Source organism: Hyaena hyaena, unplaced genomic scaffold (assembly GCF_003009895.1).
Source record: "Hyaena hyaena isolate Hyena2069 unplaced genomic scaffold, ASM300989v1 scaffold_5, whole genome shotgun sequence".
Taxonomy (NCBI): domain Eukaryota; kingdom Metazoa; phylum Chordata; class Mammalia; order Carnivora; family Hyaenidae; genus Hyaena; species Hyaena hyaena.
In genome coordinates, this window is record NW_024080637.1 from 7,395,266 (window position 1) to 7,420,838 (window position 25,573).

The following is a 25,573-nucleotide window of genomic DNA, read 5'->3' on the forward strand; positions in this document are numbered from 1 at the left end:
TTCTTGGGGTACCAGAGTGGCTCAGTTGATTGAGCATTCAATTTCAGCTCAGGTCATAATCTCATAGCTCGTGGGTTTCAGTCCCCATCAGGATCTGTGCTGACAGCTGAGAGCCCAGGACCTGCTCTGGATTCTGGGTCTCCTTCTCTCACTGTCCCTCCCCTGCTTGTGCTCTGTCTCTCAAAAATAAATAAACATTAATGTTTTTAAAAAAAGAAAATAAATTTCTTTATCTCTTTTACAGGAGCATCCCAGGGCCTGCTATATAGTAGGTACCTAATAAATGAGTATTAAATGGGTTAAGAGTGGTGGAAGGGCAGCTAAGGCAGAATTCATGGAAGTGTCATGACCAACATTTGAACTGACCCTTGGAGGATGGTTAGGCGTAATTTAAAAATTCTATAGGGGCACGTGGGTGGCTCAGTTGGTTGAGCATCTGACTCTTGATTTTGGCTCAGGTCATGATTCCAGGGTTGTGGAATCAAGCCCCACATCAGGCTCCACACTGAGCATGAAGTCTGCTTAATATTCTCTCTCTCTCTCTCTCTCTCTCTGTCTCCCCTACCCCACTCTCCCTCTGCCCTGTCCCCTGCTTGTGCCCTCTATCTCTAAAATTAAAAATAAATAAATACAAACCTATAATTACAAGCACTTCAGATAATTGAGGAAAAAATCCTCCTTTGACCCTGCATTCTGCCACTGTTAATTTTTCCCTATAAATGCTTGCTCTTATCATTCTTAGTAGTGAGTCACTGGGCCCAGGGTGCAGGGCATAGTCCTTGGCTGACTGTTTTAGAAGCTCACCCTCATCTGAGCCCCTGCACTGGTGGGGCTAGTCCTCTGATGCTGCCGAGAGGCAACCAAATAAACCAAATGCCAATTTATTCATTCACAATGATATAGCCGACTGCTAAGGTGCACAGGTGCACATGGTCTCTGGTCACAGCATTTCTCCCTGGAGCCCCACCTCTTGGGGAACCCACTGATTACACGTTTGCTGGCAAGTCAATTTAATTTTTTAAGTTATATAGCCAGTGTGGCTCCAGTTTGCTATTTTAGTTATTTTCCAGGTCCCACCTGGTGGAGTTCTGTCATAGGTGCATTTAACTTGAACAAAGTCAATTACAGATGCTGGGAAAAACAGAGAAAAATAATTTTTAAAGGAGGCAGGAGGCTGCCCCCATTCAGAGAGCTGTGCTCTTGAGGTGAGTGTGCTTTGCACGAAGCCAGTCTTAGTCCCCACATGCCTCTCAAAGTGTGAGCATCTCCCTGCAGCAACTGTGATTCTAGGGCACGAAGAGAAGGTTGGGTTTGGGTTTTTTCCCCTTTACATCATGACTTCTGAGTGTACACCGACTGCTTCAGCTGGTGTTCACCTAAAGAAATAGCAACCCATTTCAAATTGGGAAGAAAGCTGTCTTGAGTGAACTTATATAAAACTAAACCTCCTCAACTTCACGGGCAACTTAAGGGACCTTCAAGGCAGATTTAATTATACTTGGTTTTTCCTTTATGTACTGACTTCAGAACTGAATGTGCTGAATATGGTCTTACTCCTCTGTACAGCAGGAAGCCAAGTGTCTTCCTCTTGAGGCTTGTACCATTTGCCAAAGTCAGCTTTTTTCCTTCAGTGGAAGCTTCCAGCCAACCAGATAGAACTGGAACATTTGATCTTGCCTCTAGCCCTGTTGCTCTGGTTCCTTCCACATGGTATCGCTGTTGAACACACGTCCTGCATGGTCTGGTTCAAGTCCGCACACTGCAGGTGCATATCCCTGCTCTGGCTCCTAGACCCCACTGAGTGCCCCATCCTTGTTCCTCAACGAAACCATGCCCTGAACTTGGCTCCTTGGGATTGAGCTCTGATCCCTTTTCCCTCTTGTTGCATTAGCCCTGGGGGCTTTTAATGCCAGCAGATCTTAGCCATAGGCACTCTAGTATACCCTGACCCTAACTTCAAATCAAAGGGAGCAGGGATTGGGATCTTAGTCTCTTTTCTCTCAGAAGGCCCCTGACCTTCTCATGCAAACTGATGCACCTTTTCATAACTCTGCATGCAGTTCTTTTTTTTTTTTTTAAATGTTTTATTTACTTCTAGGAGAGAGAGAGAGAGACAGCGTGAGCAGGGGAGGGTCAGAGAGAGAGGGAGTCACAGACTGAAACAGGCTCCAGGCTCTGAGCTGGCAGTCAGCACGGAGCCCGACGCGGGGCTCGAACCCACGAACCGCGAGATCATGACCTAAGCGAAAGTCGGACGCTTAACCGACTAAGCCACCCAGGCGCCCCTGCATGCAGTTCTTAAAGTTTCAAGGTCTTAAGGTATATCTGTCAAACCACAAAGTCTCTCCTTCCTTTCCCCTGGACTAAGTGTCCTTATATTTGCCATTTGAAAACGTTTTCTAAAAAATGAAATTGGCTGCAAGGAGAGTATAAAAGAAGACTCAGACAAAATTTAGAAAATTCCACCTCCAGTCACATCGGCCTAACAATAGTCTGATGGTCAGGACCTTCCACAACATTGTCACATCCTTGAACCAGGGTCCCCCTCCCGTGGGTGGTGCTTTGCAGCTCTCAGGTCTCTTCTCTGTGCTGCACTGCTGACTGATCCCATGCTAATTATGCCTCTTCTGCTAGAAAAGTCAAGCCTTTGGAGCCTTGGGGGCCTTCTTTCCTGTTTCCTCTCAGTAATTGCACCTGTCAGTACTCTGATCCCTTTTGCTTGTAATTTATAGTTTATCCCAAAGAGTATTGGCAACTTGCTGTTCCTTTACATTCTTGGAGGATACCTTACTGTTACATCTGCAAAAAGAAATCTAGGTGCTTCTTCTTGTTTTTTTCTTTTTTCACTCAATGTGATGTCATAAGACTTGTCCATGCTGTACCCTCATCTCCATAATCTTGTTTTCATCTTCCACTTGGGTGGGAGCAGAGTTTGTGAAGCCTTTCTCCTTTTCCTTGGCGTTTAGAATGTTGTTGGATAGCCTTTGGGGGCATCACTGTGTCCCACGACTCCAGAGTTACCTTGAGTTCGGTTATTTACCACACTCTTGACCTCAGCCAGAGAGTAGACACAATGCCATCTGCGAATTTACAAAACTGTTTCCAGCAGGTGCCTTTTTATTTTTATTTGTTGGTGGCCCATCAATGCCCCAACTGGGCTGGAGTCTGCCTCTAAGCTTGAGGGGTCAACCGCGCCTTGTTTACAGGTCCCCAGACAGGCGACACCAGGAGGCAGGGGTGGGTCGGCCCAGCATCTGGATCCAGCCAGGGCCTCCAATCCTCCGCTTGTTCTTTGCCAAACCCTCCTCTCCCCTCATTCTTCAATTTCTTAAACCAGGCATCATTCAAGGGAAACTGAATCCATGTGTTTGTGATTCACTGATGCCGAACATGGCAGAATGTTTTGTAAGCTTCACATCACAGCAAAGAAATCCAAGTGCGTGTGTGGGTTTGTGTGTGACTGTGTGGTGTGTGTCTTTACATGTGCGTATGGTGTGCATGTATGTGTGTGCATGTGCATTCCTTTGTATTTATTGTTTTCCTTTCCATTTCTTGTAAGAATTTGAAACTGATTTTTCTTAGAATCAGGAAATCGTGTTTGGCCAAAGAAACCTAACACTCCCTTCTCCCCCTGCCTGAGGAACTCTAGCTTGGCAGAAAACTCCCAAACACCCACGTTCTGATTTATTGGAGATGTCCCTCGGCCGAGTAGTCCTTAAAGTCTGGTTTGGGAGCCGGTGTTCAGGGGGCAGCTGTTGGGGGTCCCCAGCACACAGCGAATGGGAGGGAGGCAGGAGGCCCTGTGGCCTGTGTTCTGGCTCCGCCCCTCAAGCTGTGGGGCAACTTTTCTCCGCAGAGCTCAGCTGACTTTTCTGATGGGAGCCCTGGGATTCTGTCCTTGGCCCTCTTGCCCAGTCAGCTGACCGCCTTACTCATCAAGAAGGAGAACATGGCCCAGCTGTGGGCTGCGGGTGGGGTCAGACCATCAGCCTGGTGACTCCGAAAACCTCCCCAGTTTTATCACCCATCATAGACTCCCTTGCTCTTTCCCCCTTCTGGTAGAGAATTCCTAGCCATCCTGCAAGGATCCCTTCAGCAGCCACCTCCTCTGGGAAGCCTGGATTCCCAGGCTGGGCTAGGTCCTGCTTCTGGCCTCTCCCCATCATGGCCATGACCCAGGGTCATGTTGTCCAGGTCTTTCCGCCAACTGGATGAAATTCCTTGAGGGCCAGAAACCCACCCCATTCATTTCTGGGAAGCAGAGCACCCAGAGAAAGTTTTCAACAGGGGGCAGGCTGGGAATATATGAGAGTCTGGGGCTGCATGGGAGGTTTTGAAAAGCTCCCACTACCCTTCTCCACAGAGAAGGCCACCCAGCCCGAGCCCTCAGTAAGGAGACACCAGGAGTCCCATTGGTGGAGAGGGAGGAGGCAGGAGACCTATCTTCCCTTATACTCTGGGGTGGGGGGTGGTTTTTCCTTCCTCAGGAGTGGGGCTCCTTACCATGGCATGGTGGCACTGGTCATAACCAGGCATCCCCAGGTTGTCGTTCCTAATGGTAGAGCAGAGTGGTGATCCTCCACAGAGCACTCTGGCTCCCTCACACCTGACAGTCTTTACCTAGGGGGAAAGAAAAGGGTAGGAGTTCAGCTCTCATGGAATCAGGAACTGGACTTGACCGTTAGTAAACTTGGGAACACAGGCTTCCTGGTGGAAAGTGGTTAAGAATGATCAATGTTCAGACTGCAAGCACTGAGGGCTGCAGCTTTAGTTCCTCCAGCTTTTACTTTTGATTCAGTTCAAGCTTGTTATTTGCACATTATTTGTGAACATGTAATTTGCAAGCCTCAATTAAGCATTGTCCTGGTGTCCAGGGGCCTGGGAAGGAAGGACCTTCAGAGGGCAGTTAGGGATGACAAGAGCGCAGTGTCCCACATGCCTGGCTCTATGACTGGCCCCCACCCATCCCTTGTCCTTTCCCACCCCACCTCTGCACTCCGAGCCCCACAGCATCTAAAGTAGAACCACAGAACTTTGGTGTGTGTAGCTCCAGAGGGCAGAGCTGGGCCCAGAATGGGGAATTCTCTTCCCTGGAGGTGGATTTCATTCTGGTACCAGGAAGGACTTTCTAAGAAGTATAGCTAGCCCATATGGAGGGGCTGACAGAAGGTAGTGGGTTCTCTGGTCCTCAGAAGTGTGCAAGCAGAGACAGTAGAGAAATGTGTGCCCTTGGTAGGGGGTACCAGATCCAGATGACCCCGGCTGTAGCCAAGTGGGAGTCCGGGCATCCTGCCTCAGGTCGTACGAGGAGTTGGCTTGAGGGTGGGGCCGTGGCAGAGCCATCTGGGAAGAGTAATGCGGCGCTAACATGGCACTTGCTGTCAGCTGCTGGGCCTGTCATCTGCTCAGGTGGGGGACGGGGGGGGCGGGCGGGGAGAAAGCAAGCCATGATGCTTGGAAGGGCTGAAGGGATCGTCATGGACCCCCAGATGCCTCCTGCCAGCTGCCTTTCTGGTAGACTCCCTGCAGCTGCATCCCGGGGCCAGTTTGGGGGAACCTCCCTGACTGGGTCAGCTGAGACCAGAGCCCAAGGACTTGGCCATGGGGCTCAGGGCCCCTTCCTGTCTCTGACATCCTAGTGCCAGAATGTTGTGACTATGGATATGGTCATACTAGTGGACCAGGGTTTTTGTTTAGCAAGTTGCTTACACATCTCCAGTGACTGGGAGTTCACTACTTCTCAGGGAGGTCCATTCCAGGGCAGAACATTATTCCTGATGCTGAGCTGAGATCTCCTTCCCTATGGCTTTCCCTGCCAGTCCCAGCATTCCCCACCACAGCCCCTGCCCTCTCAATGGCCTCCCCAGGCCCGCGTCTCTGTCACCGCCACCTACCCCAGCTGCAAGACACACACCTCCCTCCCCCGTCCTTTTCCCAGTGGGCCTCCATGTCAGGATAGGTCCATGACCTTCTCGACGAGCTCCCCAGGGTTATGGCCCCACAGCCCGAGGGCCCACCAGCCCTTCAGCAGCCCCACTCCCCAGCTGACTCAGCAAGCTGGCAGCAAACACACCCCAAAGTCCCCTCCCCATGTGCTGCTGCTGCGACTCAGGAGCCCCCAACCCTCAGGGTTCGTGCTCTCCCAGCTGTGGAAGCCATGTCTGGCCCAACACGTGTCTGTGCTCAGTTTTATCATGTCAGACTTGGCCCGTGGTCCCAGCGTGGGTCTGCTTAGTCCCAGCTCCCTCATCCAACCCATTAGCTGTCGTCTACAAATCGGATCCACATGCTGTCAGTGGCCTTGGCCAAGCCATTGATAAAAATGACCGGGAAGGAGAGGCTGAAGGAAGAGCCCCGAAGCATACCTCCAGGGACCCTCTCAGATTCTCTTCATTCAGGAGAGGGCACTGCCTCAGGTAGTCACTCCCCAAAGTTCCCAGAAGTTCTGGTGCCAACAGCCTCAACATCACACAGACACACAGTGCCAGGGGCATCCCCTAAACCTGGCAAGGGAACCAAAGCTGGGAATCCACAATGGACACTCATGGTCATCAGACTTAAGGCGTCCTTTTAACAGTCTCATCTAGAATTGCATCCAGGTAAAACATCAATCAGACACATCAGCAAAGCTGCACCCAGGCTAAGCCAGGCCCCAGGCTCTGAGGAGCTGGAACTGAGCCAGATTCAACCCTTCCCTGGAGAAGCTCACAGTCTGTTGGGGCAGAGACAGTGACATTGTAGAGCAAAAGCTAATAATTGGAGTGTATTGAATATTTATTATGTACCAGGCACTGTTCTAAACCTAGATTAACCCTCACCACAGACCATCATTTACCTCCATTTTATCCTCCAGTGGAAACTGAGTCACTCAGAGGTGCAGGAACTTGACAGGGGCCCCTGGCTATTGACGGATAAATGTGGGAGCATATAGGAGCTGCTTAGCCTACCCAGGTGCACTCAGGGCTCTTCAGAGGGAGGTGGTGCCTGAGTGGAGACTGGAAAGATGAGTAGCTGTAGAAGGGGACAGGAAAGGAACACAGGAGGGGCAGGGAGGAGGGGACTGGGTTCCTCACTGCTTGAGCAGCACTCACTCCCTGCCAGCCTGTCATATGCTGGGCTACTGGATGGACCCTGGAGACTCTGAGAGGAGTATACCAGCAAAGTGCCCCGTAACAAACTGGGAAGCACAGGGTTCTCTGGGGCAGAGGGTGAGGTGGCCCCTCAAGGAAGTCTTCCCAGAGGAAGTGACATCTAAGCTGACCATGGAAAGGTCAGGTGGAAATGTGTCAGGTTGGGGAAATGGCTGTGGGGTGGGGAAATGGGGGGGATAGAGAGTTCCAGGCTGAAGGAATAACCGTGCAGAGGTGGTTCAGGGAGCAGCGGGGAGGCCAGGGTGGCTGAATGCATGAGTGAGGAGCACGATACTGAGTCCGGACACACTGGACCCAAGGCATGGAGTGTGCACGGTTCTGAGGGAGTGGGGAACCACCAAGGACTTCAAATAAGGAGGGGCCCCCAGCAGTCCAAGTGGTCTGTACACTGTCCACAGTGCGGGGCCTGGGCAGCGGTGGGTGCCTCCTGGTGTCAAGCGGGGTCATGATACCTACCTTAGCAGTTAGTGTTAGAACCGAGTGAGGGTCAGTAAACAGCCTTTTGCTCCCTCAATGAGAAGCCTGGCAGCCGCTACCTCCGTTCCCCCACCCCTACAAGTGAAGTAGTTACCAGATTGAAACAGGCTGGGCTGAAGGGCTGTTGCACCCCAATCAGTGTAATCTCTTGATCCACAATCCCTGGGCTCTGGGTGGTGGCCAGATGGCTCAGGAGGGAATCCCAGACCTCTCGGCTCCCTGTGGCTCTTCCCCGGGGCCCAAGGAGCACCCAGCAAGGCTGGGAGTAGGTAAGGTAAGGTTACCTATTCTCCTCTCCCTGTAAATTACAGAGCCAAAAAAGACATTGGAGGTCATCCTCACAGAACCTCCCACTCAGTCTAGAAGCCTCAATCTAGGATCCAAACAGGTGTCCATCCGGGCTCCACTTAGATACATACCTGCAAAGATGGGGAGCTCATCACTGCAAATCTATCATGGGACAAGTTGTCAAATCTCAGAGTTGAACTATAGAGGCATTACATGGACTATGTCACATTAAAATAGTGGCCAGTCAAAACTAGAAGACGTTTCTTCCCCAGGGGTTAAACCAAGTGTGTTCCATGGAGAGGCAACGAGAGCAGAGGAAGCCCCGCAGCGTTCTGAATCAGAAACCCCTGTTCCACTCCTGATGCTACAGCTTACCAGCTGGGTGGCTTGGCCAATTATCTCTACCTCCCTGAGCTTTATTTTCCTTCTCTGTAAATCAAACGGTGTAGTCCAATAAGGTAGACACTCATCATAAGTAGTTATTGAGGGGGACAAAACATAAGAGACTCTTAAATATGGAGAACAAACAGAGGGTTGTTGGAGGGGCTGTGGGAGGGGGGATGGACTAAATGAGTAAGGGGCCTTAAGGAATCTACTCCTGAAATCGTTGCACTATATGCTAACTTGCATGTAAATTAAAAAAAAATTAAATTTGTAAAAAAGTAGTTATTGAACCTTTGAAATGCAGCGAGTACAACTGAGGAACTTAACTTTAAAAAAAATTAATTTACATTAAAAATTTTAAACCTGAGGCAGCGTAAACATTTTTATATTGATTACACATTGAAATGATAATATTTTGCATATACTGGGTTAAATAAAGCCAAATCATGAAAATCGATTTCACAAAAAATGAATTTCACCTTTTTCTTTTTTTCACTTTTAAAAATGTTGGGCACCTGGGTGGCTCAATCCGTTAAGCATCCAACTTCAGCTCAGGTCATGATCTTATAGTTTGTGAGTTCGAACGCTGCATCCGACTCTGTGCTGACAGCTCAGAGCCTGAGGCCTGCTTCGGATTCCATGTCTCCTCTCTCTCTGCCACTCCCCTGCTCACGCTCTGTCTCTGTCTCTTGTCAAAAATAAATAAACATTAAAGAAATTTAAGAATAAATAAAAAATGAAAGCGTGACTGATAGGAAATTTAAAATTTTACAGCTGTGGCCTCCATTATGATTCTATAGGGCAGCACTGAGTTAGCATATTTAAGGATCAAGTGAGGTGGATGTTCCAGTGTCTGCAGACAGTTAAGCTCCAGACAATTTATGGTTTCTGTGGCTTCTGGGTACTCAGAGGATTATGTTTTCCCTCACACAAACAAGCCATGCTCATTCTAGAAAAAATAGAGAATTTGAATCAACAGTAAAACAAAATGAAAATCACCCATAATCCCACCACCCAAAGATAGCTACTGTTCAACTCTCCAGAATTTTCTTCTGTGCATATCCATGTGAGTCCTCACAAAGCCGCCATACCTCGGCTTCTAGGTTCTCAGAAAAGTCATTCTATTTATTATTTATCATTTGTTTGTTTGCTTGTTTGTTTATGGAAAAGTCACTTTAACAGCTTGAACCTCCTTTCTTGTTACTGTGAGTCCCTGCAGTGACCATTGTCACATGTGGAGGCCAGGGCTTTCCTCATATTTAGCTCCGACCTTCTTTCTGTCCGCTAACCTGCGGTCACCCTGCACTGCGGGCACCAGCCCGGAGGTTCTGGCGGCTCCTGCCAGCGGCTGCCTCCCCGACAGCTCCCCTCTCCTCGGCTCACCCCTCTCTCCAGCCAGTAGATAAACCTTTCCCAGTTTGGAGGTGCCAGAGGGGAACGAACTTGGGGTCCCAGATGCTGGAATCCTTTCCATTCTAACCCATCAGCCCTCTTCTTTCCAGAGTGCCTGGGTCAGGGCCCCTCTTGCGGTATCTAGAACCCACACCCCCTCCCTTCTACATCCTGGTCTGTCCCCAGGTTGGCACCACCCCTGAGTTAGACCTCGTCTTCCTCAGGGTGGCCTTCTCAGGGGCCCTTTGCTCCTTTCTGGAATTTGATTGTCACGTACACCCCTGTCCTGCGCGATCCTTCAAGCATGTCCGTGTCTGGACTGCACATCGGGAATGGCATCTCGGTCACAGGAGGCTCTGTGCCCTGCAGGCACCCCTCCGCTTAACATTAAATAGGAAGTCTTTCCAAGGACACCATCACTTCTTTTTTTATATATATATATTTTTTAATTTATTCCTAGGAGAGAGAGAGAGAGAGAGAGAGAGAGAGAGACAGCATGAGCAGGGGAGGGTCAGAGAGAGAGGGAGTCACAGACTGAAACAGGCTCCAGGCTCTGAGCTGGCAGTCAGCACAGAGCCCGACGCGGGGCTCGAACCCACAAACCGTGCATGACCTAAGAGAAAGTCGGACGCTTAACCGACTAAACCACCCAGGCGCCCCGGACACCATCACTTCTAATGGCTGCTTAGAACTCCATTGCATGGATATGCTGTAACTTTTCATCTAATTCTGCACTCACGATTTCGTAGGTTAGTCCCAGATGTTTGTTCCTACAAATTGCCACTTTAGTGCCCTACAGCCAGCAAATTCTGCTGGATGAGTTGTCCTAGATCCCACTTTTCCCTCCTGTCCCCTTGGCCTGGCACTCAACGCCACCCCCACTCCTGAGGGCAGTATTATCTGCTGGTCCCCCATATCACTGTTCCTCTAATATGACCTGAGCTCTGACCATAGTAAACAGCACAGTGTGCCCACCCTTGCCCACCTCCCCATTGGCTTCTGCCATCTCACTGGGATATCTGCCCCATCTTCAAAGCCTCCTCCTAATCCTCCCAAGAAAGAACTCAAATGCCCCCTCCTCCAGGAAGCCCTTCCTGACTGTCCTAGCTAGAAATTACCCCTCCTTCCTCTGAATAAAGATAATATCTTTGTCCCCTTGCTTATGGTACTAATACAATCCCACTGTCTCCCGGTTCCTTGGGTCCGCTTCTACCTGAGTGTCTCACACACACCAGGAGCAATTTGAGGTTGGGGAGCAATTCTTATTTCTTTCTGTGAACACAGGGCACAGCACAGAGTGGGCGTGCGCTAGAGATTTGAATAAACACATAAGGAAAGGGGACAAGCCTGGAGCTGGGGCCTGAGTTCTAGCCCAGCTGGCCACTAGTGTTCTGTGTGATCTCAGGCCGGTCTCCTTCTCAGGACCACGGCTTCCCTGTGAGCTGAAGCAGTTGGACTTGGCTGGGGGAGAGTCTGTTGTGGTCAAAGGACAGTTTGGCCCCGCGCTGATGTGCTGGCCCCAGTCTGGGGATAATGGCCCCCACAGATAATAATTGCAGGGCAGCCTCGCGTTTCCCTTGCCCACACAATCCCATTAGGAGCCTTCAGGATTTATGTCTGAGATCCACCCTAAGCCCATCGCTAACATATGGCACACTGGTAGACGAGGGATGCGCGGAGACTATAAACATGGATTCACTCATTGGGTCATTCATTTATTCCCTCCTTCATTCAGCAAGCTGCTACCAAGTTACACTCCAGCTGGGCCCAGTGCCTGGCTCTGTGGACCCCACATCGATTGAGACCCAGGCCCAGTCCTAGAGGCACAGTAAACAGTCAGCAACTCAGTGAGGTGGGGGCTGGGCCGGAGGACAGCACAGGGCCCGTGGGAGCCCAGAGAAGGAGCCTTTGCTCCAGCGGGTGGTCAGAGAAGGCTTCCTAGAGGACCCTTCGACTGTGTCTTAACAGAAGAGTAAGCCTTTGCTACAGAGAGCAGGGAGGAGCTGGGCACTCCAGGCAGCAGCTACAGCCTGAGGTGAGGAGAGGCTCAACTTGCCCCTGGATGCTGCCTGCGTGTAGTCTAATGATAAGAGGAGCGGGTGGGGAGGGATTATCTACCCTTGTTTCCATGATTAAAACCAGACAAATACTTCCTTTATCTGAACGAATGAAAGGGCTTTGGGGAAAAATCCTTTTGGCAGCAAAGCAAAGCACAAGCATCTCTTTAATTAATCTCTCAACCCCACCCGGCCAACTGCCCTGGATGGCAGGCAGAGAGCCCAGGGCCGGGCGGGCAGGGGTGGGGAGGAGCCTAGGGGAGAGAGACCCACAAGCGCCCTCAACACAGCCTCCCACAACGACAAAGGGGAGCCTGGGCCCAGGGGGTAACCCAGGATGGCCAGAGATGGGCACACCTCAGAGAAACCATGGCCCCATTTCAGAGATGGGATCCTGAGCCCCCAAGATGTCACACCACCAGTTGGCAGAGCCAGGATGAGGACCCAGCCCAGGGCTCTAACTCACCCTCATTCCTGAGTTCATTCAGCTAGGCTGCAGCCACCACCTGTCCCCAGAGCTCACGCTGTGCAGGCACTGGGGACCCACAGAGAAGTCAGACCTGCCCCTCTTCTCTCATGTCCTCAGTCTGATGAGAGAGACAGGGAGACAATGACAACCAGGCTCATGACAGAGGCCATGAGTTCCTAACCCTGGGGGAGAGGCAGAGAGTCCAAGAAGATTTCACCAGAGGTGACATTGAACTTGGTCTTATCCAATGAGTAGCACTTCAGGAGGTGGAGGAATCTGGTAATAGGACATCAGACAAAGGAAACAGTGCTGACAAGGGCCTGGAGGTGTGAAAGGATATGGCTGGTGACCCTGGGCCACCTGTGGGCCAGAGAGCAGAGCAGAAAACCAGGATAGAGGGACCAGAGGACTGGATTGCTGGGGTCTCCCCATGCCTGCCTGGTCCCTCCAGCCCTCTGAGGGTGCTGGGCAGAGCCAGGATGAGGTAGGAGTGGGTACACCTGACCACCCATCTCCTCCCCCAGCCCTTAGACCCTGACCCATGTTGCTCTTGCAGCTTGATGTCTGGCCTCGCCTCCCTGGATGCCAAGACGTCCAGCCGCCTGGGCATCCTCACCGTGGCATACTACCTGTGGACCACCTTCGTGGCTGTCATCGTGGGCATCATCATGGTCTCTATCATCCACCCGGGGGGCGCAGCCCAGAAGGAGACGACAGAGCAGAGCGGGAAGCCCATCATGAGCTCAGCTGACGCCCTGCTGGACCTCATCCGGTAATTCTCGCCACTGACACCCTGCTCAGGGAACACCGTGCCTGGGCCGGGGTCACCAGCTCACAAGACTTGCCCCACAAGTCTAGCAGAGGCAGGATGGGGCACGAGAGGGGTGCCCAGGCTCTGCTCTTGATGACTGTGGTAACGAGAGGCCACCACAGAGGCCATGCAAACAGTATCTGTTCCCTCAGAGCCCGTGCCATCCACTGGGGTCACACCACACTGTCAGTCTCCATTGGACTGGGAGCACCTCGAGGGCAGGATAGAGGTCAACTCACCTGGGAGCCATTAGAGGGTGGCATTTGCGGGTGTTTGCTGACTGACTGAGCTTGTGTGCACCCAGCCTCTCCTGCAGAAGTCCAGGGGCCACATCCCCACTGCCTTTTCCTTATGGTTCCTCTTGTCACAGATGAGGGGGTGAGGCTCAGAGAGATGCTGAGACTTTTCCAGGGTCATCCAGCAGGCAGGTCATGGAGCCAGGATTCAATGTGGCCCCAGGTTCAAGGGCAGTGATATTTTCTGTGTGGTGCCCCTGCCTGAGCCATGTGGCCGCTGCTAACCATCTGTTTCAGGGAACTGAGCCCTCCTCCCAGGAAAGCACTGTAGACCCAGTGATGCATCCACATCTGACCCCCCTTTTCCCAAGACTCCATATGGGCCACTCCCCTCCCCTCCGTCACACATTCACTCCCTCGCCAATGGGCACCCTGGGCCAGGCCCTCAAGCCTGACCCTAGCCCTGGAGGAGGGAAAGGCCCACGAATAGACAGGGACAACATGGGGGTGGGGGCTGCGGTGAGGGAGGCACGGGCTGTGGGTGAGTCCAAAGAGCAGGCTCAGAGGCGGCAAAGCTGCCCCAAGTAAAGGGTGAAATGAACAGGAGGGCAGGGGAGACGGAAGCCCGTGCCTGGCTAAGGCGACTGCTGTGCAAAGGTCCCGAGCTGAGAGGGAAAATGTGGGGAGAAATCCTCACCCGTTCAGTGTGACTGGGGCACCAGGGGAAAGGGGAGTGGACATCAGTGTGAAGGATATTGTGATCCAGAGCAAAAATTGTGTTCTGTCCTAAAGGCCACAGGAAATGGACTTGAAACACAGAAGTGGTACGATCCGGAAGGTGGAGGGGAGCAGGGGGAAGAGGGGAAGACAGGCAGGGATGGGGCCAGGGCGGTGGCCATGGGCATGGGGAGATGGCAGACTGAGGGCTGCTCAGATGGTAAAACCAGCAGGAGGACCGGGGCATGAGCAGGACCGGGGGTGGGGGGGGGGGGCGGGCAGAGGAGGAGGTCGGTGCCGATCGATCATGAGGGCATGCGAGCCTCTGGCCTGAACACCCAGCTGGATAGCGGTGTGCTCACCGAGTCACAGGACAATGGCAGGCTGGGTGTGGACATCCTGGGGAAAGCGTCAGCCGGTGGTTGGCTGGTGGATCTGAGTCTGGGAGAGTCCAATCAGGAGGCTGGGAGACGCCCACCTTGGGCCACAGTCTCACTCTCTCATATCCTGCATCCAACTTGCTGGCGAATTCTGAGCTCTACCTTCAAAACTCCAAACCTCGTCCCTTCTGTCCCCGTCTGCCACTCCCACTATCTCCCAGACCACTATCACCTCTCATGAGAGTGTCCGGCCTTGTCACCCTGCTTTCTCTCTGCTTCCCTGTGGTCTGTTCTCAGCACAGCCTTTATTACTACCTGACATTATCCTGTCTGTGTACTTTTTTATTTCTCCTTGTGACTCCCTCACTGGAATAAAATATGTTCCACGAGGGCTAGATCTTTTTTAAAAATCTGTTCCCCGCTGTATCCTGGAGCCTAGAACGACACAGCACACAGACATGCGGTACGGGGTCGCCAGTGGGGTTGTGGCTGAGCTGAGAGGAGACACTGGTACAGGGGGAGAGGGGCTCGGAGGCCCGAGGCGAGCGTTGGCCCACGGCCACATTAGAGATTTGCGAAGAGCTGATGGAGCAGGAGCAAGCAGAGGGCCGGGAGGGGACGCACACCAGGACAACAGATGTCTTAGAAACCAAGGGAAGAAGAATTTCGAGAAGCTTCATTTCTAAGATCCATTATTTCTAAGATTTGGCGGCTATGATTCATCCTTTCTTGGAGTCTATGATTTGAAACAGCCTTTCCTTGTGGTGGAAGTTCGCGCTCGGGAGTCCCCGCCCTCCCCACCACTGGCTCCCCTGCTTAGGGGCTGAGGGCTCTGGATCGGACACACGTGTCAGAGTCAAATGTTCCAGGAATGGCTCCTGCTCTTGGTTGCTTTTCACGTGGTGAAAACTGATCCTTCTGGTTTTAGGCTTTTCCCCAGTTTCTCTCAACCCCGAGGCAAGTTGTTTTGCAAAGCTGAGTGGTTGGACATCACGGTCGCCATTTCTCAGAGAATGGGGCTGCAGACAGAGGTCACACGCTTCCTGGGGTGGGAACCAGAACCTTGGGGATGTGAGGTCTTGTCACTGGGTGGCCCTTCCAGGCCTCAGTTTCCCCAGTGGTTTTCAGGATCTCTTCTCGCCCTGTGGTTTTGAAACACAGACGCCTACAAATCAGGGAGGAAGCAGCAGGGCATGAGCACAAGCTTCCAGAGGTGGGTTCTGGGAGATGAGGTGGGGAGGACAGTGCAGAACCCAACCTTGAAGACCTTGAACCCAGGCTGAGGAGTTGGCTGTTATGCTTTAGAAACAGGAAGCTGGTGAGTTTGGGAAGGATGGATTGGACCAGGGCAGAGTGGACAGGATGTGACTGGAGGCAGGGGCATGCCCTGTTTGGGATGCAGTCACAGTCATGTCAGCTCCACCTTTATGAGGCACGTGCTCTGGGTGAAGACGTGGTGCTGAGAGCTGGGGAGGGGGCAAATGCAAGTCCCTGTACCACGCTGCCCTCTGTCTTAGAGCAGACAGACAAGAACTGGGGAGCCACTCTTGGAGACCTTCCTAGTTCTGACATTCTGAGAAGCTGTGCAGAAAACGGGGAGAACACCAGGAGGGAGGCTTCCAGGGGCCCCCTCACCCTTGCTCTGGCCCAGAGCAGGTGGCTACCGAGCGTCGATAACTGACTGAGAACATGGATGGCCAGGGCAGGGAACAGGGAAGTAGGAGCATGTGTAACAGATGAAAAGTCAGAGCGATGTAGGAGCCATCTGAACAATGAAATAAGGCCCACAGCATAACTCAGGGCTGGGAAGATATGCATCCATCTCTCCAAGACGATTCCAGAGGAACACGACCGGCCATGTCCCCAGACGACTCACCAAGACATGAATTCATTTCCCAGGGCTCCAGAAAACTGACGTCTGCTCACAGCGCAGAAAACAACCCAAACAAGAGGAACGCTAATCAGAGCTGGGCCCCTGCTTTTTTCCCAATCTTATTAAAACACCAGAGAGATGAAGTAATGACTTGGCTCTGTTTATAGCTCCCAGTGACCCTCTGAGGGACTGGATGAAGCTCTCAGGAGCTGTGCTTGGGAAGGAACAATCCCCACCTTGAGGCATGGGTTGGGGCCATGGGTTTAGGGGCAAGTTTAGAACGTCACCGTGGGGACTTAGAAAGAATAAGTAAGGAGAGGAGCCGCGGACTGTGGTTCTGCCCCAAGCGATGTGCAGAAGGGCCCAGGCCAGCGAGGGTGTGTACTTGATGGGCGTGGCATCCATATTTATGCCATTTATGCCCAGGAGCACAGTGAGTGCCTGGTAAGTGGGAAGCCTTCCCATGGGTATTCAAAGACAAAAGAAAATGTTGTACATTTTCCTGTTTAGTAATCAAAAAGTGTAATTCATTAAAGTCTACAGGAGAAGCTCACTGATTATTACTATGAGCACATGTATTAGTCAAGAGTTGCTGTTGGCTGCTGGTTAAGAGAAATCTGAAGCAGCAGGGACTTAACTAGAGTAAAGGCTTTCATCTTCTCCCAAATCAGTAGTCCAGCGGTGGGCAGCTCGTGGTCATCTGGATCCCACGCTCCCCCGACCATGTTTAGCACTTGGCTTTTATCATCAGTGTGTCTCATGGTCCAAGAAGGGCTGCTGAAGCTCTAGGTAGTGTGTCCATGTTCCAGCATGTAGAAGGCAGCTGGAGGAGAGGACCAAAGGGTCCTGGCTGAGTAGGCACTTTTTCAAGAGTTTTCTGGAAGCACCACCCAACGACTCCCACTTCATCTCTTTGGCCATCCCTTTGGCAAGAGAGGCTGGAAAACAGGGTTGGACAGCAGAGCCCTGTGACCTGCCAGGGCACCTGTAGGTAAGGAAGGAGAGACTAGAGACTGGGTAGGTAACCAGCTGTCCCCGCCACAACCCACATTTTAAGTTATTCTAATGTTAAAGGAGATTGTAAAGGAATGTACATACGGGGTGTAAGTTCCATTCGGTCTCTTACAACTTTTGAATGTTCCTAGTTTCTGCTCTGGCTAAAGCAGCCTTCCCTCTAAGTTTCATTAGAAAACTACCTCGTGAGTTACTCAAACCTCCTGGAGTTGTGCCCAGGAGAGATTTTCAAACTACTAACCATTGGTGCAGCATGGGCATCCCCCTTCTGGTCATGAGGACCCAGGCCCAGTGGACCATTGCATTCTGGCAGCTGTGTACCTGGAAAGCCCCCAGCACTAACCCTGGCTGCGGTGCTTTGCGCCTGCTTGATGTCAAAAGCCCTTGCAGGCAGCTAATATTCAGTGGCAGGAATCTGTTTATAACTTGGGGGGGGGGGGGAGGGAGCTTCATTTGAGTTTCTGAGATCCCAGCCCCAACCCCTGCTTCTGCTCTCTCTTGTGACAAAGCTGAAATTAGTGGTAAAGCCATGACCATTCTTTCCCAGTTTCTGCCTTGGTGGCTCCTTCTAATGTCTCTTCCTCTTGCCGTTTGCTTACACGGAACCTATACTTTAGCAACAGTGAAAAAGAAAAGATAGTTTCTATTTTCCAGCAGTGGCTGCTGGGATGTGAGGTTAAGAAATAATGCACACTCGTGTTCTTGTATATAATTCCATGTATGCATGAGCAGGGTCTTGAAAAAGAAGAGATTTGCCAAGAACAAGAGTAAGGGGTAAGGTGGGTCCACATGGCCTGTTTGAGGAGATGCAAACATGTGACCAAAAATCTCAGTTAGCCTCCCTGACTGGGGGAAGATTCCCTAGAAGTGGGCTATAAAGACAAAGGTGTAATGGTTTGCAAACCCTCACCTGGAATTGCAAATTGCTTTACAGAAATATTGCTTCCGGAAACCTGTGGAGGTGTCCAGGTCACCAAACCTCCTCAGCACGGAGTATTGTCATTTAAAACTCCTTTGTCAGTTTGATAGGCAAAAAGGTCTAATTTACTGATGAAGCCGAACATTTTTTAAAAAGGCTTTTTGGGCTACTCGTGTTTTTTCTTTTGCAAAGTGAATTGCCTGGTCATGACTTTTCAATCATTTTTCTATTAAGGCATTAATGTTTTTGTGGTCAAATTATTTATGCAGCAAATATTTGCTGAGGGCCTGTTATGTGCCAGGCACTCTTCCAGTTGCTGGGGACACAGCAGTGAATAAAACAGAGAGATCTCAGGAAGCTGATGTTGTAGAGAGAAGAGATGAGCAGGAACAAGGAACAAGATTGGTAAAAGCTCTTTATAGATTTAGGACAATAACACTTTGTCACAGTTTCCCTAGTTTGTCATTTGCTTTATAATTCCATTTCTATTTGTTTTTTTAAAATTTTTTATTTATTTCTGAGAGAGAGAGAGAGTGTGTGTGTGAGCAGGGGAGGGTCAGAGAGAGAGGGAGACACAGAATCGGAAGCAGGTTCCAGGCTCTGAGCTGTCAGCACAGAGCCCAACGTGGGGCTCGAACCCACGAACCATGAGATCATGACCTGAGCCAAAGTCAGACGCTTAAACAACTGAGCCCCCCCATTTCTATTTGAATCAGTCTCCAAGAACTTCTCAATTTATTTGACATTTTACTTTGGCATAATTTTAAGTTTACAGAAAACTTGCAAAGATAGTAGAGAGAGTTTTCACATACCCTTCACCCAGCTTTCCCTGAAGTTAGCAATGTGAATAATAATGGCACGGATGTCAAAACTAAGAGATTAATTTAGTACGACACTATTGAAATTATAGACCTTGTTTGGATTTCACCAGTTTTTCCACCAATGTCTTTTTTTTCTGCCCCAAAATCCAACCCAGGATACCATGTTGCTCTTAGGAAATTCTTAATTTTTTTTCTTTTAAAAAATTTAAAAAAAAAATTTTTTTTTTGGAGAGAGTGCTTGCATGTGTATGTGCACAAGAGAGGGAGGGGCAGAGGAAGAGGGAGGGAGAGAATTCTAAGCAGGCTCCAGAGCCAGTACGGAGCACACGCAGCGCAAGGCCTCATGAATGGTGAGATCATGACTTGAACCGAAATCAAGTTACCGGGATGCTTAACTGACTGAGCCACCCAGATGCCCCTGGAAATTCTTAATTTCTATATAGTAAAATCTATTGATTTTTTTTAATTGCTCATTTTCTTCTTAGAGGGTCCTTCCATATTCTGACATCTGAAAAGTATTAACCTATATTTTCTTCTAGCTTTTTATGGTTTCAGTTTTTTAATTACTTACTTCTTTAATCCATCTGGAATTTATTTTGGTGCAAAGTATAAGTAGGGATTCTAAGTTGTTCTTTTCTTTTTAATAGTTGGTTGGCCACACAGTACTCTACAATAAATCCTTCCTTTCCTCACTGATCTGTGAAGCAACTTTTATCAAAAATGAAAGACTTAGGGGCACCTGGCTGGCTCAGTCGGAAGAGTGAGGAACTCTTGATCTCGGGGTTGTGGGTTCAAGCCCCGTGTTGGGTGTGGAAATTACTAAAAAAAAATTACACTTTATTTTTTTGAAAAATGAAGTATTTAGATGTACTAGGTTCTGTTTCTGGGCTAAGGTTCTGTTCTATTGATTTTTCTGTTGACAGCTGTGTCAAGATTGTGTTTTAAAGTTACATCGTTACAGTAGGTGTTCATGTCTGATAGGACAAGACCCCTCTCCTTTAGCTTTATGAAAATAATGTTAATGAGAATTATGATCTCATTCATGTATCAAGTCATGTGTTGGGCAGCACAGATAAGATATGAACAACTGAGTTTTCAAGGAGGCCAGTCTGTGGGAGACTCAGACCCTTGAGCCAGTGCCATGCTGCAGCAGGCTGGTGCACGGGTGGCCCACGAGGGAAGGCCCTCGGAGTCGGCCAGCCATCAGAGAAGGCTTGGCCTCTGATTGATTGGAGTAGGAGTTAGCCAGACAAGCAGGAAGGACGTTCCAGGCAGGAGGACAGTGTGGACAAAGGATCAGGTGCTAGAAAAGCACGCAGTGTTTCTAGGGAACTGTATGCAATTGCTGCTGGAGCTTGGAGTACTGGGGGTGGGGAAGAGGTAAGACGGCAGAGGGAGTGGGGCTTGGTCATGGAAGGCCTTGGCTGCCAAGGGAGGTGTTCAGATGGCCCCGCAGGCCCCCCTGTGCTGGGCTCTGGAGTCCTTCAATTGCTGACTCTCTCCCCAGGAACATGTTCCCAGCCAACCTGGTGGAAGCCACTTTCAAACAGGTAAGTGGGACCCCGAGTGATGGAGCGGAGCAGGCAGGGCCAGCCTGGGCCAGGCTGGGAAGGGACGGGTTTACCCAGCAAGTCTTCTTGTCTCCTGGGGGCCGGGTGCTGGAAAGGAGGGCAGGTGGAGAGACCTGGATCCTTAGAGCCTCCCATGGCCACACCTCTGCCCTGGGTTCTAGCTTCTCAGGAAGAGAACTTACAAGGGTGGGGGGAAGCCACTGTGCTCTAGGTTTACACTCGTGCCCACACTTACTGTCTCAGTCAGTCCTCACAGTAACCCTGCCCTCAATGTGCCAGCCCCTCTCTTGGATGAGGAAACTGAGGCACAGAAGGATTAAAGGACCTGCCTAAGGTTATACCACCAGTAAATGATGGTGCTGGTAGGAAAACCCTGGCTTCTAAGCCTGTTTTCTCTTTCTTTTTAAAAATAATCCTTTTTCCCCATACTAAGAATAGTAACGATGTTCAGTGTAAAATATTAGGAAAACACTAAAAAATACAAAGAAGAAAATAGAATCATCTCTTGTTCCAGCAACAAGCAACAGTGATAGCAGTCGGTACACTTTTAGTCTTTTTTCTCTGCATAAATGTGCTTTAGAAAAATAAAATTAGGATAATAGGGCACAGTGTGTGTCTTGCTTTTCCCCACTCCCATTACATCATAAGCATTTTCCCTGGTTATTAAGCTTTTCTTTAAAACACAATATCTGCAGAGAGACAAGAGCCCATGATAAGGCCAGCCTGTAATTTATTTCCCCCTTTGGGTAGGCTTTTAGGTTGTTTTCAAAGTTTTTCCTTTTTTAGAAATTATGGTAAATATCATTGTGCACAAATTTTTGTCTGCCCTTCTAATAATTTCTAATTCTTTTCCCCTTGTAAAATGTTGGCTGGTTGGTTGACAATCCAAGCAAGCATTTCCTGACCCCCTAGCCTATGCTCCGCCCTGCACTGGGACTGCAGATGCAAAAGAAGAGGTTGAGGGTTGGAGAGGAGGCTCCAAAATAAGGAGCAGTGAAAGCTTGAGCTAATCTCTACTTTCCTAATCTCCTGGGTCTTTATCTATGACATGAGCCAGATAGTAAAGGGCCCTGAATGGTAGGCCAGGGAGTTTTGCTTTTATTCCAATAGTGATGGGAAATGTTAAAGGTATGAGAGAGAAAGCGTGTATGTGGCTCTTCTCCATACCTACCTGGAATGCCCTTTTTTCTTTCGGCAAACTCCTACCCATCCTTCAAGACCCAACTCAAATGCCCCCTTCTTTGTGAAGCTATCTGATCCTCTGAAGCAAAGTAAGTCACTCCCTCCCCAAAGCTCTCAGGGCAGAATTCATGTCTGGTTCACCTTCCTATCTCTGGCACCCAACACAGAAAGTCCAATATTGGAATGCTGACAGTGGCAGGGACAGTAATAACAGCGAACGGTCACATAAGGCAGACCATATGCCAAGCACCGCTGTAAACACTTTATGTGTGTTGTCTCGTCTATTTGAACAAGCCAGATACTATTGTGTCCCCCATTTTACAGATGAAGAAACTGAAGCACAGAAACTTTTGGTCCTGAAAATTTCCTGATTGGTTTCTCCACCCAACCATAGTCCCTAGAAGGCTTACCTTATTGATATTGTGATGTTGGGGGGCTAGAAATCTCCCCTGTTTGGGCTCCTAGTGCCCAAGGAATGAGAGGGGAAGATCCAGGGATGCCCTAGGACAGAGGAGGAAGTGTGGACAGCATGGAGGCTCAGGTCTTCCTAGCTGGGACCTCTTCCCCTTTAGAAGGCTTGGGGCAAACTGAGCTTTTCAAATAGAAGGTCCAAGTTTCCATCAGTGGCAGGCAGGGCTGGCTGGCTGTTAAGAGGATGGAAGGGATAGATGGGTGAATAGAAAATGATCTGGGTAGAAGATGTGACGGTTAAAGGGGATCCCAGATGGGTGTAATGATGCATAAAAGGAAGGAGAGGGTGGAAGGGATGAAGAGAAGCATGGCTGGGTAGTATGAACGTGGATGAAGGCGTCCCAGTTTTCTTTTTGGTAAAATCTTGATAATACTCCTGCCTGCCTCACAGGATTATTGTCTATCAAATAGTTCTTGGCTGGATACAAATGTTGCTCCAAGATATTATTATTGTCGTGGATGATATTAGCCATATTTGGCCCTGACTCCTTCCTGGTTGGGGTGTCGCCCACTAGTACCGCACCAAGACCACCCCCGTTGTCAAATCCCCCAAGATGGCGTCAGAGGAGGCCCCTCCTCGGCAGATCCTCATCTACGGGGTCCAGGAAGAGAACAGCTCTCGTGTTCAGAACTTCGCCCTGGACCTGACTCCGCCACCCGAGATTGTTTACAAGTCAGAGCCTGATACCATCGATGGCATGAACGTGCTGGGGATCGTCATCTTCTCGGCCACCATGGGTATGTGCTCTGCTCTCCTCCCCTCCCCGGCTGTGGCCTGGAGCCAGGCCCTTTCTGCATCTGCACTTCTCTGCAACCTGTATCCACGAATCTGAATAACCTGGAGTCTCCCATCTTCCAGGTGGTTCCTTTCTTTCCTATCCAGTGGAGTGGCTCTAGAATCCATTCTATTACCAAAGGGTGTCTCCAGCCCTCCCCCCCACCCCCGTTGGAGCTGGCGTTCCTCACTTGGAATTCTCCAACCCTGACTGCTAGTTTGCTCTCCCTTAAAGAAGACCATGCCTCTGGCTTCCTCCCAGCAGCCCATTCCATTTCACTGAGGTCTGGGGACACTAGAGCAGTGTTGGAGAGCTTACAATAAAGAACAGGAAAAACCTGAAAATCTATCAGGTATCAGTCATCACAATCTCCCTCAAGCCCTCATTTCTCCCTTCCATCTCCAACCACAGGGGCTTCCCACAGGCCAACTCTGTCCACCGACAAGTCTGTGTCGTTTCTCAGGGCCCACAGTTGGCTTCTCTGATCACACCCTCCCCTTTGCTACTCTTCTTGGTGCCAAGACCCCCAACCACAGGCTATTGCCATGAAGCTGGGGAAGCTTCACTTGCAAAGGCCTTTCTGTACTTTTTAACAAGAACAACAACAACAAAGTATTCTTTTTCTTAAAGAGAGCCCCAAATAGTATAAGCTTCAGATCCTATGGATATGCCTCTGCCAGCAGTATCCCACCACCATCACCAAAACACACACACACACACACACACACACACACACACACATACACACACACACACACACACACACACACACACACCTTTTCCTTCTTGGGAACAATCTAGCTGGTCAGTCCCTGTCTTGTCCTTCTAGGCCATGTCAAAGGTCATTGTGAGTCTTATTCTAAAACTGGCATCTACCTCCCTCTATCCCCTGGCCAAGGCCCTGGGAGGGCCTCTCCTCCCTCCCTGATCTGTCCACAAGGCTTTCTTCTCGCTGTCCTCCTGGGTGCTCACGCAGGAAATCTGGGCCCCGTTTTCTGCCTCTGCCCGGCCTGCATCCAAATCTGTCAGGTCTGCTTCCGAAACTTCTCTCCCAGCCACCTTTCCCTCTGCTCACTGCCAGCACCGCAGTTCAGGGCCACCACTGTTCACCTCTCACCCGGTTTCTGCAAGAGCCTCCTGAAGAGTCCCCGGTCTCGTGTTCCCCTCACGAGCTCACAAAGTCCTGCAGTGGCTCTCCAGGTGCACTGGGAAAGGGAGCCGGAACACGGTGCATGGCCTGTTGAGCTCTGTGTGATCTGGCTCAGCCAGCCTCTTCCCCCAGCCGAGCTGCCTTTCGGTTCCAGGAAGCACTTCCCTGAAGATCTTCCTGCTCCTGCCCCTTCCTCTCCCCTGTGCCTTTCCTGTCCTTGCAGGGGACCATGGTCTTCACAAGCATCGTGTCCTGGGGACAGTCTTCCCAGCCCCCCAGACTGCTCAGGTGCTCCATGTTACTCCTTAAACGTTTGACCGTATTGCAGCTATCTGATTGTTTCTGTGACTGCCTGGCGTCTGCACCCAAGCAGGTGTAAGCTCCCTGCAGGCAGTGGTGGGCCTGGCTTGTTCCCCACTCATCCCCACAGCCCGCCACACTGACTGGAGAGAGAGGCACGCACGGAAACCTGCTGGAGAGATGGGTAGATGGCCGGATGAATGGATGGGCCGTGGTGGGTAATGGAGCTCTTATCATCTTGGCCCAAACGTCAGGCGTGCAGGGGGGCTAGGGCCTCAGGGACCCGAGTGTGTGACAAGACAGTGTTTGGAAGCACTCACAGCACATCTGGCAGTCAGTTCCCAACACGGGACGTTCCTGTTCCCGCCAGCCACTGCCTCTCTCTTAGAGGTGGGAACATATAAACAGGAGCAAGAGAGACCCCAAGACCCTCCGACTCACTGTTTCCTAGACGTGTGTAACTGTCTATGTGTCAGTGTGTATATGTTTGTGGATGTGTGCCCAAGTCAGCACGTGCCTGTGTGTGTCCACTTCCATTTGTACCTGCGTCTGTGTGTGCCCACATCTGAGCGTGAGCAGACACACCTGCGCAGCTGCTCCGAATGGGGCTTTCTTTGGCCCCCACCACACAGCCTCCTTTCCCGTCGTCTCCTCCCTGGTGTTGGGACGCGGCTGAGGCCTACTGCCACACCCTGGGTGCCCCGCGCAGGCGCCCAGCCAGCCCCAGCCCTTAGGTGCCTCCAGGGAATTCTAAGTGGAGACTGATTTGGGCAGGAATGGCCTGGGAGGAGGGACAGAGCTGCAGGGGCTCTGGGTCTGAGCTCAGCCAGGCTCCCGCAGGCCAGATGGGCAAGGGCTAGGCTGTGTCACCTCCGACGTGGGCGTCTCCTGCCCATACCAGCACGGCCCCCACGTCATCCCACCACCGTACGGTAGCTGTTCTGTGGATAGTGTGAGTCCAGAGCTTTCTGGGGCAGGAGAGAACTCTCTGGAGTCACATGGGCCAGGGTTCAAATCCCTGCCCTGCTTCTCCCTGGCTGAGTCAGGGGATGAGCCCCTCCAAGCACACTGCCAGTGAGCTTTCCAAGGGCAGCCGCAGAGTATGTTTTGCTCTCCATTTTTGTGTCACCTGAA

At 50.8% G+C, this 25,573-nt stretch overlaps 1 protein-coding gene across 2 annotated transcripts in view; it reads left to right on the forward strand.

The window, feature by feature from the left end:
* SLC1A7 (solute carrier family 1 member 7) overlaps nt 1-25,573 on the forward strand; it is a 44,760-nt gene that overhangs the window by 12,813 nt on the left and 6,374 nt on the right. For both annotated transcript variants that reach the window (XM_039238986.1, XM_039238991.1), the window contains exons 3-5: nt 12,775-12,990; nt 20,497-20,539; nt 22,729-22,951. In XM_039238986.1, the coding sequence (XP_039094917.1) occupies nt 12,775-12,990; nt 20,497-20,539; nt 22,729-22,951 (482 nt within the window). The remainder of the gene's footprint in view (nt 1-12,774; nt 12,991-20,496; nt 20,540-22,728; nt 22,952-25,573) is intronic.